Source organism: Leopardus geoffroyi, chromosome A1 (genome assembly GCF_018350155.1).
Source record: "Leopardus geoffroyi isolate Oge1 chromosome A1, O.geoffroyi_Oge1_pat1.0, whole genome shotgun sequence".
NCBI lineage: Eukaryota > Metazoa > Chordata > Mammalia > Carnivora > Felidae > Leopardus > Leopardus geoffroyi.
Window position 1 is genome coordinate 994,809 of NC_059326.1, and position 20,794 is coordinate 1,015,602.

Here is a 20,794-nt window from a genome sequence, read left to right on the forward strand (position 1 = left end):
TTATTTTTGAGGGAGAGAGAGCACAAGTGGGCCACCTTGAGGTGCAGAGAGAAAGGGAGACACAGAATCTGAGGCAGGCTCCAGGCTCTGAGCTGTCAGCACAGAGCCCGATGCGGGGCTCGAACTCATAAACCGTGAGACCATGACATGAGCTGAGCCGAAGTTGGACGCCCAACTGACTGAGCCACCCAGGCACCCCTCTTTATTTTATTTTATATATTTTTAAATATAATTTATTGCCAAGGTAGCTAACATACAGAAGTAAAACAATTTGCTCATTGTAAAATAGCTAATTAGAATTGACTCGGTGCAGAAAAGTGCCTAATGATATAGGCTTTATATAGATAATGTAGAAGTGGTCAACTTTTAATCAGATTTAAATCAGATTTAATCAGGTCAACTTTTAATCAGATAAAAGGAGTAAATTAAGTGTTTGGTGGTTGAAACATTCTCAGTGACATATAGAGGTGGTGAAATTTATTTATAGTCTAGGATTTGGGAACAGTTGTTATAGTTGAGTACTTACTCTGTTTTTGAGAAGTTGATACTGCAGAGAACTAACTGTGGTAAAGAAAGTTCTATTCTCTGCTCCACTGTTCTCTTCCGAGAAGAATGAATTGGTACCTAGCAGCCAGCCACCAGAGGGAAGTCAGTTCTAGCTTTTCTGTCTTGGAAATCGTCTTGTTTTAGGTGTGCTAAAATCATAGAAAGGATCCAGAGAACTCCTGCATTAAAAGCCTATACATTTCATATCATAACATCAATAGATTTATGCCTTATTCCTCTGAAAATTGTTACCTTGATGAGGATATTTCCTGCCTTATGGCACATGAATATTAACTGCAAATTAAAGTTCATTTGTTTTTTTTAAATCCCTTTTAGCCTGGCACTTGGGCTTGATACCTCTTTTTTTTTTTTTTTTTTTTTTTTTTTAATCTTTAATGTTTCTTTATTTTTGAGAGAGACAGATACAGAGCATGAGAGGGGGAGGGGCAGAGAGAGAGAGGGAGACACAGAATCCGAAGCAGGCTCCAGGCTCTGAGCTGTCAGCACAGAGCCCAACGCGGGCCTCGAACCCATGAACTGTGAGATCATGAACTGAGCTGAAATTGGATGCCCAACCATCTGAGCCATCCAGGTGCCCCAGGCTTGATATTTCTTCTTTTGGATGCTTGCATATTTTGAATATTGAGTTGGTTTTTGTGTTACTGAATTTTTTTATTAATAAGAACTGTGCTATATTATTTTATTGTTTAATATTTAATTACATATTGGATATCATGAATATTCAAATCCTGACATCTAACTTCTTGTCTGTGGTCTTGGGCAACTTAGCTTTGAAGATGATAATGATTATTTTTTTAAGTAAGCTCTAGGCCCAACGTGGGACTTACACTTACATCCCTGGGATCAAGAGTTGCATGATCAACCAGCTGAGCCAGCCAGCACCTCTTGTTTTTAGATCTGTATAAAGAAGACAAAGTGATTTCCTTCATGGATTTGCTTTAACATGAATCTTTGGCTCATAACAAGCATCAAATAAATGTTAAATATTACTGGATGGATGCACTAATTTTTAAAAAAATTTCATTGAGTTATGAAAATTTTGAATCAATGTTATTCAGCATATTTCAACTTTTAATACCTTCTGTATAGTGGTAATGTTAAAAATTTTTTTGATGTTTACTTAAATTTATGTGAAGGCCTTATGTGAAGGTTTCCCTTAGCATATATTATTGTTTTACCATGAAGAAGTCTTCCTTAGTGAGGAACTGTTTTAGAGTAATGGTGTATATATATTTTGGTTTTTGGAAATATTTAAAACATCTTAGAATGTGGAATGGTAATTTGTAGATCTTTGTGAAAGGCAAGTAGTCACCCCTTACAGTTTTAGATACAATTATCCATTTTCTTTAAAGCAGATATAAATGTATCTTCTGCCATTTTTCAGTATTAGCATGTCGTCCACACTGGTGCACATACAGCTCTTGCTCTCAGAGCAATGATTTTGAGACTGGTTTTGGAATTCACCTTTTTTTTTTTTTAATTTACATTCAAATTAGTTAGCATATAGTGCAACAATGATTTCAGGAGTAGATTTCTTAGTGTCCCTTACCCATTTAGCCCACCCCCCAACCCCTCCAGTAACCCTCAGTTTGTTCTCCATATTTATGAGTCTCTTCTGTTTTGTCCCCCTCTCTATTTTTATATTATTTTTGTTTCCCTTCCCTTATGTTCATCTGTTTTGTCTCTTAAAGTCCTCATATGAGTGAAGTCATATGATTTTTGTCTTTCTCTGACTAATTTCACTTAGCATAATACCCTCCAGTTCCATCCACGTAGTTGCAGATGGCAAGATTTCTTTTTGATTGCCGAGTAATACTCCCTTGTATATATAGACCACATCTTCTTTATCCATTCATCCATCGATGGACATCTGGGCTCTTTCCATACTTTGGCTATTGTTGATAGTGCTGCTATAAACATGGGGTGCATGTGTCCCTTCAAAACAGCACACCTGTATCTCTTGGATAAATACCTAGTAGTGCAATTGCTGGGTCATAGGTTAGTCCTATTTTTAGTTTTTTGAAGAACCTCCATACTGTTTTCCAGAGTAGCTGCACCAGCTTGCATTCCTATGGAATTCAGCTTTATACATAGTACTTGAATTCTGATGTCTTCGAACCATGGGTAGTTTTAATGTACTGAAGTATGGCTTTATTATAGAAAAGTTAAAATCTATTTTATTTAACTCAGAAGAGGTTTTTGTCACAGTTAAGTGAAAATACAATAGCCATTCTTATAAAATACTGTTTGTTACTACAAACATTTCATTACTATGTTAAATAGGATGTGATGCCCTCTGGAAACTAAACTTGGTTTAAATAAGATGCTTAATGGTTAGAGAATAGCACAGTATATATCCAATAAGGGATCAGAATTTTATAAGTAAACGATACTTAAAAATAACTCTGGTAATCAAAGTTAACATAGGGGTTTTTGCCTTCTTGCCTTTCCACAAATATTTGGGAAAACTGAGTGTATACTCTGCCCAGGCACTGTTTTAGACATGCAGTGAGAAGAGCAATTAGTTATGGTCTATCCAGTGTTTTCATAAAATGGTTGATATACCCCTATTTAATGTCTATGAAAAGTGCTTAACCTGTATTCCTCTTGTATCTGGTGATAATTCCTTCATCTTTAACTAACGCTTTATCAACTTTTTATTATTTTCTGTACTGACTCCTGTCTTCCCCATTATTTGTTTTTTAAAAAACATTTATTTATTTAAATAATCTCTACACCCAATGTGGGACTCGAACTCATCACCCCAAGATCAAGAGTCACATGTTCCTCTGATTGAACCAGCCAGGTGCCTGTTTTTTCCATTATTCATTCAGGTGCTTAGCTGCCTGAAATTCTTTTTAGATTAATGTTGACTCTTAAGTACAATTTTGTGGGACTCCTGCGTGGCTCAGTCAATTGACTGAGTCTTGATTTTGTCTCAAGTCATAATCCCAGGATCATGGAAATGAGCCCTGTGTTGGGCTCTATGCTGAGCCTGGAGCCTGCTTGGGGTTCGTTCTCTCTCTCTCTCTCTCTCTCTCTCTCTCTGTCCCTCTACCTCTCTACCCCTCTGCCTCTCTCCTCTGCTTGTGTGCTCTCTCTCTCTCTTTAAAAAATATAAATAAATCTGAAGTGCAACTTGTTGGTCACCTCTCTTACTCAGACTCCCTGCTTCTCCCATAAGCAATGTCTATCAGTATAGTGTGATCCTTACAGAGTTTTTTTTCATGAATTTACATAAAAGTTATGTAATTTAGGAAAAATAGAATATGTGTGTGTATGGGTTTTTGGGGAAAAATAGAATATGTGTGTGTATGGTGTAATTTAGGAAAAACAGAATATGTGTATAACGTTGTAGTAATAATACTCTGTTTTCTTGTAACTTTTTTTCGGTCCACAGTAATCTTACTGATCTTTTCATGTTAGTAAGATCTGCTTTTTAAAAAACCCTAATCTGTTCAATTTTTTTCCTTCTCCTGTCGTCACCTTTGTTTTCAGCTACCATCATCTCTCAGCTGGATCAATGGCCTTCTAGGTGGTTTCTTTGCCTCTAGTCTTGCCTTCTCATCCATTTTCCACATAGCAGCCCGGGAGATGTATTAAAAACATAAGTGACATGTTAACCTTTTGGTGGAAACACTGCAATGTTTCAACCTGTTACAGTAAAATCCAAACTTGTGTTTAAAATTCATGATTTCTGATTGCAGGGATGTGTTTTGTTTGTTGATTCCCACTCTCCCCCCACCGCCCTCAGGTGTCCAGATCAGTGTCTTGTGCATACTAGGTTCGATGCTTTGTAAATCTTTGTTGAATGCAGTTAATGAATAACTTGTCATTGGAAGCTTGTTCTGTGCATGTTTTTATATCTCCTACAATTCTTCCCTACCTTGTTCAGCCACATTGGTCTTTATTTTATTGCTTGGATTCACCAGCTTCATTGCCTTCAGGCTTGAATGTAGGAATGCCCTTTCTACAATTTTGCCACAGTGAATCTTTCTTGTCATTCCAGATTTCAGTGTAAATGTCACCTGGCCAAAGAGGTCTTCTCTGATAACTCTATTACCAATTTGTTGTTAAAAACTTTAAATTTTGCTTTAAAAACAAGTGAGAAATTGTGTTCAAAAATTAAGAAAAACAATGAAATACACAATGAACAATTTCTCTATCCCCGTCCTTGTTACTCCATCTGCCAAAGTGATATGTATAGTAGTGTCATCTTCATTGTTTCTGAAGCTCTTTATAGCAAAATAAGCAAATGGCAGCATATATGAAGTAGTAAATGTTCTTAAACCACCCTTTTTTGTTTTTTATTTTTTTAAACCGGGCTAAATGACTTTATTAGAGAAAGAGGATTACAAAAGACTCAAGAGTTGGCCTTGGGGCTCTTGAACCAGTCTTTTAAGACTTGTACAACCACTGTTTTCTCACCATCTCAGAAAACCTACTTTATGAAAATTAGGCTACCATGTATAAACCACTTCAAATTCCCATCCACCTTGTCTCCAAACTAACCTACACCCCCCCGTCCCTTTTTTTTTAACCTACAATCTATATCCACCCTTTATCCTCTGCCTCTTCTATATTTTCTTTCCTGTTTAGTCACTGAAACTAAGGTGATTGATGTTCAAGATTAGTTCTGCTACCACCTGTGTCCATGACCTCATTTTTCTCCCATTGCTCAAGAACTTACCTTCTTTCTTTTCTGGCTCTCCACTGTTAACTCTTTGCAGTCTCTTTGGCTTCAGCATAGCCCTGCATATTTATCAGGAGCTCAGAAAATAATTGATTGAATACAGCAGAGTAATGAAGAGTTTGGACTACTGAGTTATAAAGACCTGGGTATGCATTTTAGCTGTGTGACTTTGGCAGGTTAATTAGCATCTCCAAGACATAAATTCTTCTTCATTAAAATGGGACAGAAGTTATAACTATATCAAGTGTTATACTGAAGGTAAAACTAGGAAGTGTAGTGTATATATTTCCTGTGGCCATTGTAACAAGTTACCATAACCTTGGTGGCTTAAAACAATAGAAAATTTTTGCTCTCATAATTCTGGAGGTCAGAAGTTGGAAATCAGTGACACCGGGATCAAATCAAGGTGTCAGCAGGGCCAGGCTTCCTCTGGAAGCTTTGGCAGAGAATCCGTTCCTTGCCTCTTCTCCATTCTGGTGACTGCCAACATCCCTTGGCTGCATCACTTCAGTCTCTGATCTGCCTCTAAGCCTGTAATCTCCTTCTGCCTCCCTTTGCAAACTGGTGCATTTAGGGCCCACCTAGCTAATCTGTTTCTAAATTCTTGACCTTAATCATATCTGCAAAGACCCTTTTACCATATAAGGTAACATTTACAGGTTCCAGGGATTGGGATCTGATATCTTTGGGGGCCATTATTCAGCCTGATAAATGGATATAAAGCATACAGCAATAGTGCCTGGCAAATAAGGATTTAAGCTTTCTGGATAAGGTCAACAAGGATTTCAGATTCTCAGAAGGATTCAATTATATAGTTGTAAGGGGGCCAGGGAATATGAAAAAAAAGGGATTAAAAAAAGATGAGGCAAGGGAAATTAGGGATTAGATCATGTCACCTTATTCAATACAGTAGATACATAGGATAAATGTATAGAGAAGGGATTTTTATTGCCAGGTTTTTGTTATTTTCCTGTTCAAACGTATATTGAAGGATTTATCCATGTTTCCAATGGTAAAGTTTTTTTGTTTTTTGTTTTTTGTTTTTTTTTCAACGTTTATTTATTTTTGGGACAGAGAGAGACAGAGCATGAACGGGGGAGGGGCAGAGAGAGAGAGGGAGACACAGAATCGGAAACAGGCTCCAGGCTCTGAGCCGTCAGCCCAGAGCCTGACGCGGGGCTCGAACTCACGGACCGCGAGATCGTGACCTGGCTGAAGTCGGACGCTTAACCGACTGCGCCACCCAGGCGCCCCTCCAATGGTAAAGTTTATAGCTTAAATAGTATGGTAGAAGGGCGGTGGTGGAAGTGGGAATATACTACATATCATTACTGAAAATTGGAGGATTACCTTTTTATATTGCAAGAGGTTCCCATGGAGACTATATGAAATTTAGTGAATGACATCATAGAATGGATACCAAATTTTTCCTTTATAAATAAGAATTGTCATTTAGAATAAAAAAGAAAATTACCTTTAAAAAGTTCTTTCAGGGGTGCTTTGGGTGGCTCATTTGGGCGTCTGACTCTTGATTTTGGCTCAGGTCATGATCTCATGGTTTGTAAGGCTGATCCCCACGTCAGGCTCTGCATGGACAGTGCTGAACGTGCTTGGGATTGTCTCCCCCCCCCCCCCCCCCCCCCCCCGCGTGCTTACATGTGCTCACATCCTATCTCAAAATAAACACATAAACTTTAAAAATAAAAACCAAATAAATAAATAAATCTTTCAGTTAGAATAACAAAAGATTATACTGACATTTGTTTTCTTTTTCTTCTTTCCATCTCCTTGACAGGTTTTTTGGCATGGACACAGGTTCAGTGGGAGGATTAGAATTGACTGATCAGACTCCTGTTTTATTAGGGAGTACGGCCATGGCAACTAGTCTCACCAATGTAGGAAATTCATTTAGTGGTCCACCTAATCCTTTAGTTTCTAGATCTAATAAATTTCAAAACTCATCAGTGGAAGATGATGATGATGTTGTTTTTATCGAACCTGTACAACCTCCCCCACCTTCTGCACCAGTGGTAGCTGATCAAAGGACTGTAACATTTACATCATCAAAAAATGAAGAACTACAAGGAAATGATTCCAAAATTCTTCCATCCTCAAAAGAGTTGGCTTCTCAGAAGGGAAGTGTAAGTGAGACAATTGTCATTGATGATGAAGAGGACATGGAAACAAATCAAGGGCAAGAGAAAAATTCCTCCAATTTTATTGAACGGAGACCTCCTGAATCTAAAAACAGAACCAATGATGTGGATTTCTCCACTTCCAGTTTTTCAAGAAGTAAGGTAAATGCAGGAATGGGTAATAGTGGTATCACCACAGAACCAGACTCTGAAATTCAGATTGCTAATGTTACAACCTTAGAAACAGGTGTAAGCTCTGTGAATGATGGCCAATTAGAAAATACTGACGGGCGAGATATGAACTTAATGATTACACATGTAACATCACTGCAGAATACCAACTTGGGAGATGTCTCTAACGGACTGCAGTCAAGTAATTTTGGTGTTAATATACAAACATACACCCCATCTTTAACTTCACAGACCAAGACTGGAGTAGGACCTTTTAATCCTGGTAGAATGAATGTGGCAGGAGACGTATTTCAGAATGGAGAATCTGCAACTCATCATAATCCTGGTAAGCAGTATGTGATCTACCCCATGTAAATGAATTTATTTGCTTGCTCCTTTTTTTATTGTAGTAATTGGTACTACCTCGGTTAGTTTACTCATGTAAGATAAGTTAATTCTATTGACTTGTAAATTTGAAATTTTAGCTAATAAGAGATGTAAAACCATGTATTTCTCTGCAGATTATTAGAAAATCACAGAAATCTATGTCTAAAGGATTGGAGAAAAATGCCTTTTACATTAACTACCACTGAAGTCTAACAGTTTGGCATCTTACTTGTCATGTAATTACTTTTTGCTAATACAATTTTAGTTCTGTCTAGTAGTAATGTGTAAATAGTGAAAAAAAGATAAACATACTTATGTAACAACCTAGTGTTGTATAATAGGCACACTTAGATTTGTTTTTACTTTACTTGTGTTTAATTTTGACTCTTATCTGATTTTAATTTTTTCTTACTAGCATTTTATATTTTAATATGTGAAGGCTGGTAAATTTCGCAACTATGAACAATTTTTCTTTAGACAGTTTTGCTCTGTGAAAACATTAAAAAGGGAAGTTACAAGAACTCTAGCTTTTTGATGACCATGTCTTTGTATGTCCCTTTATCTTTCACCTCTGCCCCTAAACCTTTGTATGTCTGTCTCATATATCCTTCTTTCTGTTTCTCTCATTTTTTCATCCTTTTAGGCTTATTAGCAACTTTATCAGCCTAGAAATTGTGGAGAATAATAAAGAATGACTAAAGCTTAGTGTAGAATGCTATAAAATGCTGGTCATTTTTCCTTTTTACTTATTTTTTTTGGTTATGAGTGATGTTTAATTGTTGAAGAATGTTTGGAAAATCTGTAATTAAATCCCTGATAGTATTTTATTAACTGAAGATTACCGCGTCAGTCCTTTGAGTGGTTTTCTTTCAGTCTTTTTCCTTTGCATTATCACTTGGTTGACATGCAACTCTGAATAATTTTGCTTCCTGTTTTTTTCCCATTTTAATATTGTGTTGTATTTTCTCATACCAATAACATTTATATACAGGTTTTAATGACTGCATAGTGGATATGGATATATCATTCCCATATTTGGTGTTTACAGTTTCCCATATTTTGCTATTATAGATTTATGATGAACATCTTTGTTCAAATTTCTCATTATTTCTTTAGAGTATATTTCTAGAAATGAAGTTACAAGGCCAAACGATATCACTGTCCCTATCCTTCCAAAGACTTTTGGTTGAAAAAAAAAATCTATCTGGTTTATAATGACTTTGGAAGAAATAATGTTCCTTACTATTCAATTTGTAAAATATCTCATGCCTTCCAAGACCCTTTCCCTCTATGTGTGTATATGTATTTTCGTAGGCAAGTCTGGGTATGGGCATGTATCTGTGAGTTTGTATGAGCATTTTAAAGTTGTAGAAATATATTGTCATATTGCCGTCCAGAAAAGTCTTACAAACTTACATGTCAGCTGTCTATATGTTAGTTTCTTTCTCATTGTAACTTTCAGGCTCAAATAAAAGTTTAAGATGCTAATGCTCAAATTAATTTGAAAATAAGTATTTTGTCTTTATTGTAATTATAAATATTTTAAAAACATAAGAGTATGAGGAAGGAAATAATCTCACCATTGAGAGTAGTACATTTAATTCTGAGATCATAGTTTAGGTATTGTTTTGTAAACTCTTTCCTCCTACTACCCCTTTAAATACCTAACAAAACATCTTGAACTTTTGACCATATCAAGTCTATATGTTTGATTTATTCTCTATTTAGCTTGGTTCCAGTTTTCACTATTTAAATAACTCTTAAGGATATTTTTATGTCTGTATCTTGAAATACTTATTTCTTTAGGGATATTGTTGAGTCAAAGGGGCATATCATTGTAAGAATTGTGTTTCTGGGGGTGCCTGGCTGGCTCAGTTGTATAGTGTGTTACTCTTGATCTTGGGGTTATTGGTTCGAGCCCCATTTTGGATGTAGAGATTACTTAAGAAAAATAAAAAATAAAAAATCTTAAAAAAAAAAACCCAATTGTGTTCCTTTTTACTCAAGCTCTTATACAAGGGAATGTATACTACTTATCAGAAAAAAACTGAACAGATATACCTTTTTGCTCTTTTGTTTCTGAATTAGCTCTTGTTGTTAAATATGCTGTTTTTATTAGTAATAGGGAGTTATAAAATCTTGGCCATTTATACTAGCTGTCAGACTAATTGTGATTTGGGCAAATTAAACTGCTGCCCCCTGATGTCCTTTGTATAAAATAGAAGGTTTAGACAAAACTTAACCTTCCTAAAAATATTTTCATGTTGGAGGATGTGAAAATTTGGTAGCAGAAATATATAAGAACTGAAAAATAGATAAATGGAGACATACTATTTATACAGGGTCTAAAACTAAATTAGAAAAAAAAGTATGCTTTTTTTTTCAAAATCAAGTTAATAGATGCCCTTAAATTTAACTCATTTCTTTAAGAATATGTTCAAGTGATAAACCTGCAAAATTGAGCATATGTTCAAATACAAGTTTTGATTGGAGGGCCTTCATAAGGTGGAATTTTCAATTAGTGACTACAGTTGGCTCTTAAAAACATAGTAAGGGTTAAGAGTGTCAACTTCCCCTCTCTCCCCATCCCCCATGCACTTGAAAAATCCATATATAATTTTTGACTCCTCCAAAACATAACTACTAGTAGCCTTCGGGTTTTGTTTTGTTTTGTTTTTAACTAGTAGTCTACTGTTGACTGGAAGCCTTACTGATAACAGCATGTATTTTCTGTATGATATGTATTATATACTGTATTCTTATAGTAAACTAAGCTAGAGAAAAGAATGTTATTAAGAAAATCATAAAAAAATACTTTCACAATACTGTACTATAAAAAAATCTGCATATAAGTGGACTCAGTTCAAACCCATGTTGTTCAAGAGCCAACTGTATTTTCTTTGTAGTCATTAATATTTGTATCTATTTATTAAAACTGGTCAATTACCCTGATCATAGCAGAATAACAGGATTCCAGAATGCACTGTTTATTCAATGTATGAAGTATAATTTTGTGGAGAGGGGTATTACGGACTAAGGTAAAATTTCAGTAGCAGTGTTATGTAGCCCCTTGAAATAATTATATTGATGGACTGGGTCGGAACCAGGAAATCTCCCTCTTCAAGGTTTTGAAAATAAAGAAGTTTCCCTGAGCTCTAGATAAATTTGTACTTCCTGTGGAAGGAAAAAGACCATTGTTTTTCATATAGAAGGGTAACTTTTTATGTATGGAAGTTGAAAATTTGGAATAACCTAGAAAAGAAAAAAATTACTAGGGACAATAGTAGAATTTAGAAATGGTGGCCTGTAAAGTTTCAAAAGGAAAAAAGGTTATGGTATTGAGAGTGTAGTGAGAGATCTGTGGAGCAGTAACTAGTGTAGTAAGCAGGAGACTTTCTGCTAAGTACCAGCTTAAGAGAGAAAAAATAAATTCTGCGCTCTACTGTTAATGTTGCACATATCTTTTAATTCTGTGCTATGCTGAAACTGTTTGCAGTGAGACCGTAATAATGATGTTGGATGAGTCACTATACGTTGGCTTATCATTTCTGTGTAACACTCTAATTTCTTAGGTATTATGTGGTCTATTTAGAGGCCATGGAACTAAACATGGGAAAAGCTGTTTTTATTTTTAAAAATGTTTATTTGAGAGAGAGCGTGCGCGCGCATGCGTGCAGGTACATGAGTGGGGAGAAGCAGAGAGAGATGGGGAGAGAGAGAATCCCAAGCAGGCTCCACGCTCAGTGCGGAGCCCTACGTGGGGCTCTGTCTCAGGATTGTGAGATCATGATCTGAGCTGAAATCAAGAGTTGGATGCTTAAGCAACTGAGCCACCCAGGCACCTTGGAAAAAGCTGTTTTTGAAAAGGTGTTTTGAATATAATCATATATATAGTTTATCAGACCTGTATTATATTTGTCAAGTGTTTGGCCAAAATTTTATTATAACTTTCGTTATCAACTTTTATGTTTATGTATGTGTTCCTTACTTAAAGGAATATTATGTAAATTCTTGTTTAATCAATAATGGCTAATATTTTTTTAATGCTTCCTCTATGCTACTTACTATGTTTTATTGCATGTATTATCTTATTTAATGTTACCATTCCTATGAGGTTGGTACCATTTCCAGTTTAGAGAAGAGTTAGGTACAGAGTTCAACTTTCCAGTTTAGTAGGTGGAGTCTGAATGTCAACTAGGCATTCTTAGTCCTTGGGTTTTTACCTCTCTGCTACATTGCTGCCTTATTAATGTCTTAAACTTGTACAGGATGGGCAGTTAAAACTGTTTCTTTGATAGAGATCCCAATGTGTGTAAATACCTGTTTCATTTATTCTTCCTTGTGCATTTTGTTTTTAAGATTCTTGGATTTCCCAGTCAGCTTCATTTCCTCGTAATCAGAAACAACCAGGGGTGGATTCTTTATCACCAGTGGCCTCACTTCCTAAACAAATTTTCCAGCCTTCTGCACAGCAACAACCCACTAAACCAGTTAAAGTCACTTGTGCAAACTGTAAAAAACCTTTACAGAAGGGACAGACGGCTTATCAACGAAAAGGATCAGCTCATCTCTTTTGTTCTACCACCTGCCTTTCTTCCTTCTCTCACAAGCCTGCTCCAAAGAAACTTTGTGTTATGTGTAAAAAGTAAGGTTTACCTTTCTCTTCTTTTTTTTTTTTTTAAATGAAGTACAGTTGATACACAGCGTTACATTAGTTTCAGGTGTACAATATAGTGATTGGACAAGTCTCTAAGTTATGCTGTGCTCACCACAAGTGTAGGTAAGGTTTACCTTTCAGCATAATTCCATGTGGTTGAATATTGGTGGTATATAATTTTAGGAAAATTCTGAGTCTTAGAGGCAAATTATGATGTTTGAAAAATTGGTAAGCTAGTTGTTTGAATCTTAAAGCAAAACTCAGATTTGCATTGGCTTTGGAGGATTCCCTACTACCACTGGGTGGCTGATGATTAAAAGGCTTCTTGTTTGGATAGGGTTTGGGGTTGATTTAGATACCAGGCCCTTGTAATTAATTTTGGCTCTAATCTCCATTGAACTCCTTGAATTTGTCAAAATGCATGTTTATTTGCATTATTAATTATTAGAATTCTAGCCAGATAAAATTGTTTTGCAATTTATATCACATTAAAATAGGTCAAATTTTGTACTGTTTTCATATTAAGATTATTTTAAATTGACAAGTCTTTGGATTTTATGTTTTTATGTTAGTTTTGAACATTCAGTCATTACAATGCCCAGTATTTTAAGACTCAAGTACCAGTTTTTGGATAGCTTTGGGGAGAGACGGTTCTTTCTTACATTATTTTTTAGGTCTTGCTTCACTAGTTAAAAATAGTGGAATATGGTATATTATGTGCACGGTCGAACCAGGTGGGCTTTCCTTCTGTGCCATCTCTTGGAGCGGCCCAAATTTGGGAAGATAGTTTAGATCTTAGAACTTTGGAAAGGTTCTCTGTACAAGTTTAATAAATGCAAGTATTGGAACAGTTCCATAGTTTTTAGATTGCTTTATATACTGTATTTATATACTGTAGTATAGGATCTTGAAATTCAGAATTTCATTAAAGGAAAACTTCACAGGTCATCACTTTTGTTTCCTACCATTTCGAATTGCATTACAGAGCTGTACAGAATGGTAGGTCGGGTCCTTTTGGGTTATGGCTATAGGGGTGTACCTAAATAAGTTCATATATCCTCTCTAGAATATATGTCATATTTCTGTGACCTAGATCATTCCAAGTTTTCTACTTACCTATGGGAAAGGAATTGACTAGGTGTTATAAGTTTGTATCTCAGGGAATTAGGCTTTGATGTTAAACTCCATATAAATAATAACAACTGATTTTTTTTATTTTTATTTTTTAAAGTGTTTCCAATGTCTGAAAGCCTTGTTAAGGAGTTTGAAGATAAATTGGGTACTGACAAAGATTTAATAGTATGAAATCATTTTGGTTCCTTATCTTCTGTGTTCACATTTTATTGCCAAGAGTTTGTTTTTTTTTTGTTTTTTTTTTTTAAATTTTTTTTTTTTTTTCAACGTTTATTTATTTTTGGGACAGAGAGAGACAGAGCATGAATGGGGGAGGGGCAGAGAGAGAGGGAGACACAGAATCGGAAACAGGCTCCAGGCTCTGAGCCATCAGCCCAGAGCCCGACGCGGGGCTCGAACTCACGGATCGCGAGATCGTGACCTGGCTGAAGTCGGACGCTTAACCGACTGCGCCACCCAGGCGCCCCAAGAGTTTTTAAATAGTAAACGTGATTTAATGGATCTAAAAATGGTGTTTGATTCCCAGGGTAAAATATGTGGAAATTAGAAATGTTAATTATTACTCTTACATTTGATTTTTTTTTTAAATACAAGTTGACTTTAAGCTGTTCACTTACTTTTCAGAGATATAACTACGATGAAAGGAACTATTGTCGCTCAAGTGGATTCAAGCGAATCCTTCCAGGAATTCTGTAGTACATCTTGTTTGTCTCTCTATGAAGACAAACAGAATCCTACTAAAGGAGCTCTAAATAAATCAAGATGTACAATTTGTGGTAAACTAACAGAGGTTTGTATTTTTGTGCCTTCTCTCTTAGTTCTAACTAATGGGAATATTCTTAGCTTTATTTAATAGTTACGACGTCATCAGTATATAGTTCTTTAAAAGTGAAGATGTATATTCCATTATGTAATCCCTGTGGGAGAATGATTTAGGAAATTTTAAAATATAATACTTTTTCCCTGAGGTTTGGAGCATGTAGAGACAAAACCATAGTGTTTAAATATAGACTTGACTCGAAACTACCATGCTTAAGAAAGAGAACAAATGGAGGGAATATTTTTAATAACTTAACATTATTCATATGGTATTAAAGTTTTTGCATTTGATTATATTAAAAGAAACCTGTGTATTACGCATACCTCATCTGAATTATTTATAACATTGGTTTTCTCCTACCTTTCTAGAGCAGTGTATTTTATTTATAGTTCCTTTTGGATTTGTCTAAAGATTTCCAGTCTCTTTGTTTTAGAAGTTTTATCCAAGTTGGGTTGTTTCCTATCATTTTTAGATCTCTCTAGAGAAGTTCATAGTGATGTCGCTAATACTTACCCCTCTGCCATAAGTGTATTTATTGTGTGTATAAAAATAAGTTCAAAGAATCATGAGCGGTACTTTGTCTTTCTTTTCCCCTAAATAAGCTTTCCACAGAAAAATTATTGAGGCATTTTCTGTTGGAGCACCTTGTTATTTAGCTACTTGTGATACTCATTTATTTTTTAAAATTTTGTTTGTTTTTAGATTCGCCATGAAGTTAGCTTTAAAAATATGACTCATAAGCTGTGCAGTGACCACTGCTTTAATAGATACAGAATGGCCAATGGTTTAATAATGAATTGCTGTGAACAGTGTGGAGAGTACCTGCCCAGCAAAGGTGCTGGAAATAATGTCCTGGTGATTGATGGTCAGCAGAAAAGATTTTGCTGTCAAAGCTGTGTCAGTGAATACAAACAGGTAACTCATGATCTAATCAAAATTGGCCATTCTTTTGAATATGTTTTAAATTGCTATAATAGCTTTATTTTAGCAACATTTATTTATACTCTAGATTTACCCTGGAATCTCGTTTAATTCCATTGTTGTCTTCATCTCTTGGAGATAACATATCTCAAATGAATACTGATATATGTAAATTACTAGAAATTGTGATTTTACATATAATGGTAAATGCTAGCAGAATGATTACTCTTTTGAAATATTACATATGTATTTTTTGCTGGGGCGCCGGGGTAACTCAGTTGGTTAAGTGTCCGACTCTTGGTTTCGGCTCAGGTCATGATCTCACAGTTTGTGAATTTGAGCCCCGTATAGGGCTTTGCGCTGGCTGTGCAGAGCCTGATTGGGATTTTCCCTCTCTCTCTGTCTCTCTCTGTCTCTCTCTCTCTCTCTCTCTCTCTCTCTCTCTCTCTCTCTCTCTGTCTCTCTCTCTGTGTCTGTCTCTCTGTCTCTCTCTCTCTCTCTGCTCCTCTCCTGTTCACATTGTCTCTGTCTCTTTTAAAATCAATAAACTAAAAAAAATATATATATATATATTTTTGCGGTGTTGGAGGAGAGGTGTTGCAAATATGATTTTTCAAAAAGCTTTGTTTAAGAAGATTATTTATATTTCAATTTTAAGGTCTTTTGATGTAGTTTGTCTTTGAATATATTCAAAAGTAAAATGTACGTTAAAATATATGTTCAGAGAAAACCAGCTCCTGTTTCTATCTTCTTTTGGTTCCTACTTATCTTTTATAGGTATCAGTTTTTCAGTTTTTATTATTTTATAGTTTCTCTTCTTTATGAAGAATGAAGAAAGTATGTAATTCATTCTTCGTTTCTCTTTTTCCTATACAAAAGGCAACATATTGTATGTACTACGCTGCCTCTTCAATGTTTCATTTCACAGTGTATCTTGGAAATCATTGTCTATCAATGATATATGGACTTATCTCTCTCTTGTTTTTTAATGGCTGTTCAAGTTAAATTTTCAGGAAAACTATGAGCTGGTTATTCAAAACATTAAAAATAAATTGTATAAACATAGATAAATTTATATTAGTCTTCTAGGGCTGCCGTAACAAAATGCCAGACTAGAGGGCTCAAACAAATTTCTTTTGTCATAGTTCTGGAGTCTAGGAGTTCAAGTATCAAACCTTTATGGGTTGGTTTCTGGTGAGTCTGCTCTTTGAGGATCGTAGATAGCCTCCTCTTTGTGGTTTCCTCACATGGTCTTTCCTCTTTACAAAAGGGTGGTGTTAGGGAGGGGAGGGGAAGGGATCTCTGGTCTCTCTTCCTCTTCTCATAAGGATCTTTGTGTCGTGTATGATCAGGCTCGCAATCTTAGGGCTTATTTAACCTTAACTGCGCCCTTAAAGGTCCTATTTTAAATATGATCGCATTGGGAGTAGGGCTTAAAGATACGAATTTTGTGGTGCCTGGGTGGTTCAGTCAGTTAAGAATCGACCTTTGACTCAAGTCATGATCTCATGGTTCGTGAATTCCAGTCCTTCACTGGGGAGCTAAAGCCCTGTTTCTCTCTGTCTCTCTCTGTCTCTCTCTGTCTCTCCCTCCCCCCCCCCCCCCGCCTCTTGCTCATTTGTGCCCTCTCGTTCTTTAAAAAAAAAAAAGATGAATTTTGGGGGAACACAATTCAAACCTCAACAATATTGAAAATAAAAGAAGTACACAAAACCTATTACTTCCTAATTAGTTTAATGTATTTTAATATTATTTGTATTCTTAAGGTTATTTGTGTCTTATGTTTATACAATGGACATTTTACAAATAATGGTGTGCTTCTGTGTGTCTCTTTCCAGTTTCATGTTTGGTTTTATTTTGTAGCTGAAATTAGCCATAGTGGGAGTGTTTTCATGACAAATGTTGCCAATTATGGGGTCTCCCTTAATCTAAGAGCTAGTGGTTAACCATGTCCCAGACAGCACTGGGCTATATAATAGTTTATTTGATCACTTTGCTATTGGATGGTCTTCAGGTTATTTCTGGTACTTTGCTATTATAAATAGCAGGTGGTGAATAACCTGATGTATTTTCTCTGTATTCGTGGAGGTATGGTTTTAGGGTAGACTCTTAGAAGCTGGCTGCTTGCCAAAGGAGTGCATATGTTAGTTAGTTGGACATGTTAAATTCCCTTCTGTTGTAATTGTGCCAGTTTGTATCTCTCTTAGTAGTGTATGTTGAGTGCCTGTGTCTCCACTCCCTCTCCAACAGAGAGTATTAACACATCATTTTGATTGGGAAAGATGGTATGTTGATATAGTTTTAATTCATATTCCTTTTATTGGGAATGATGAGCACTTTTTCATATTTCAGAGCTACTTGTCTTTCCTTTTCTGTGAACTGTTTATCTTTCACACATTTTTTCTTTGGGTTTTGATCTTCTCCGTTTTTTCCATTAAATTAAACATTTATTTTAATGAGCAAAATGCATTTGTAGTTTGTTTACAAACAATTGCCCCTACCATGTTCAAGTATTGTCCTAGTTGCTGGAAATAGTATAGTGGAAAGTAAACATAGATCCTGCTTTCATAGGATTTTTATTGAGGTGGCATACTTCAAATTCATTAGTGTAAGGATCAGACTAATTATAATCTTCCAAGACCTCACTGTCATGTTTGATGTTGATGATTATGTTGCATTTATTATCTTCTGATACATGGAAGGTTTGGTTAAGAGTGCTAGCTTTAGTTAGTTGGCCTGTGTTAAAATCCTGGCCCCACCACTCATCTATGTCCTGGGCAAATTATTTAACCTCCTCTGTGTCTTGCCTCATTTCACCATGTGTAAAGTTGTGGAAGTAGCAATCCCTGTCGCATAGTGTTATTAAAAAGTGAAATGTGAGCCTCCTTGATTTTTAAGATCCTACTTCAAGAAACTGAACGTTACCAATTCAGCCCCTTTGTGTCCTCTCCCAGTGACTTTCCCCTTCTACCTCTTTAAAGATGACCACTGTCTTTGACTTCTAGCATGGTTTGACTTTTTATAAAGTTTATTAAGTAATGATATCCTACCATGTTATAAATAACTGTGTTTGGATGCTTATAAAAATTTTTGCTGTGTAAAATTTTTATTTTTTTAATTTGGTTTTAAGAATCTTTTTTTAAAGTTTATTTATTTATTTTGAGAGAGAGAGAGAGAGTGAGCAGGGAGGGGCAGAGTGAGAGGGAGAGAGAAAATCCCAAGCAGGCCCCACTCATCCTGGAGCCCCAACTTGGGGCTCAATCTCAACGATTGTGCAATCATGACCTGAGCCACCCAGGCACCCGTAATGTAAAATTTTTAATTATTTTCAAATTTAACAGTTTTTTTTCTTTTTATTGTTTCTGGATTTTGTTTCACATACTTTTCTTACTCCTAGACTATAAAGGAATGCTTTTCTTATTTTCTTTCTAATGTTTGCAAGCCTTCATTTTAATATTTAAATCTTTAATGCATGTAAGGGAATTTATTCTGGTATATTGTTAAATTATGGGTCAAATATTTTTTCCATCCAAATGACTGTCATTGAGAATCAGTATCTTTATGTCAAAATATCCCGTTATAGAACAAGGGATTTCATTCTGTTAGATCAGTTCTTATTAAACTTATTCATAAATACTTTATCTTTTTGTTACTATTTTAAATGAGGTTTTCTCTTCCATTATTGTGTGTGTATATGTATATGTACATATATGTATGTACATATATGTATGCCTACATATATTTTTAAATTGATTTTAAATAGCTGCTGTCTAACTAAATCATCATTATTGGTTGATTTTCTTGGATTTTTGACTAAGTCATCATATCATCTGCAAATAGAGAAAGTTTAGATCTTCCTTTACATTTCTTATTCCCATTATTATTTTGTCTTGCATAATGGCTTTCCTAATAACTCCAGTAGAGTTATAAAGAGTGGAAGTATCTTTTTGTTTTTCCGGTGGGAATGCCTTTGGTATTTCCTCATTAAATTATTTGGCTTTAGGGTTGAGGTCAATATATATTAAATATATTAAAGAAGTACCCACTGATTTTTGTTTTATTAAGTATTTCACCGAAAATGAATGTTGAGTTTTGAAGGTTTTTAGTGTCTATGGAAGTGTTATGTGATTTCTTCCCTCCTTTAAATCTATTAATATGTGACTTTTTGTAATGAATTTCCTAAACCACGTAACCATTCTTGCATTGCTAGAGTAAACCCTACCAGGTCATTGTTATATTTTAAATGTTTAGTTGGAACTGTTAATATTTTATTTAGTATTTTCCCATTAGTATTCATAAGTGACATCATGTTTAATTTTTGGGGGGATGCATTCTTTAAGATACCAATAGGATATTTATTTTAAAAAATGCTTGAGTAAAATTCAAATCCTTACATGCTTAAAACAATAAAAATGAAAATAAATGAATTAAATATTCAACTCAAAAAGTTGTAAAAAGAACAAACTAAAAGGAGAAGAAAGAAATAAAGGTAAAAGTAGAAATTAATGAGTTAAGAAATAAAAACAGTACCAAAATAAATCAGAATACTGCTTCTATGATAAATCAGGTCTGTGAAAAACTAGACCAACTGATCATCAATCTAATCAGGAAAAGAGGCTTAAAAAATGGGTAAATTCACAAAAATAAGTGACAAGGTAGACTGAAGCATCTAAACAGAGGAAGTTGAAGAAAATCAATCATAAGGGACTACTTTGTGTGCAGCTTTATATAAAAATACTGACAACCCAGACTGAGTAATTTTCTGTGAAAATAATTTTTGTGTGTGTGTGAAAATCTAATTTACCTAAATTGACTCCAGATGATACAGTATAGCAGAGAATCTCCCTAGAAGAAATAGAGATAGTTATCAGTGAACTAACCCACAAGGAGAAACAGACTCAGATGGTTTCATAGGAAAATTCCATCAGATTTAAACTAGGTAATCTGAGTGCTATTTTATTTATTTATTTTTTTTTAAATTTTTTTTTTTTTTTCAACGTTTATTTATTTTTGGGACAGAGAGAGACAGAGCATGAATGGGGGAGGGGCAGAGAGAGAGGGAGACACAGAATCGGAAACAGGCTCCAGGCTCTGAGCCATCAGCCCAGAGCCCGACGCGGGGCTCGAACTCACAGACCGCGAGATCGTGACCTGGCTGAAGTCGGACGCCCAACCGACTGCGCCACCCAGGCGCCCCTCTGAGTGCTATTTTAAATCATTCCAGAGCATAAAAAAGGTGTAAAATAAGTTGAAATTTTTTTTTTTAAATTGTGATAAATATATATAACCGAATTTTCAATTGTTCTGAA

General features: G+C 35.3%; 1 protein-coding gene across 6 annotated transcripts in view; it reads left to right on the forward strand.

Moving 5' to 3' along the window:
* ZMYM2 (zinc finger MYM-type containing 2) overlaps positions 1–20,794 on the forward strand; it is a 103,325-nt gene that overhangs the window by 24,526 nt on the left and 58,005 nt on the right. For 3 of the 6 annotated variants that reach the window (XM_045443884.1, XM_045443864.1, XM_045443874.1), the window contains exons 3-7: positions 7,056–7,557; positions 7,819–7,912; positions 12,313–12,598; positions 14,369–14,534; positions 15,267–15,479. In XM_045443884.1, coding sequence (XP_045299840.1) covers positions 7,066–7,557; positions 7,819–7,912; positions 12,313–12,598; positions 14,369–14,534; positions 15,267–15,479 — 1,251 coding nt within the window. In that variant the 5' untranslated portion in view covers positions 7,056–7,065. Of the gene's footprint in view, positions 1–7,055; positions 7,913–12,312; positions 12,599–14,368; positions 14,535–15,266; positions 15,480–20,794 lie in introns of all 6 variants that reach the window. The other 3 variants (XM_045443857.1, XM_045443847.1, XM_045443837.1) reach the window with 1 other exon arrangement.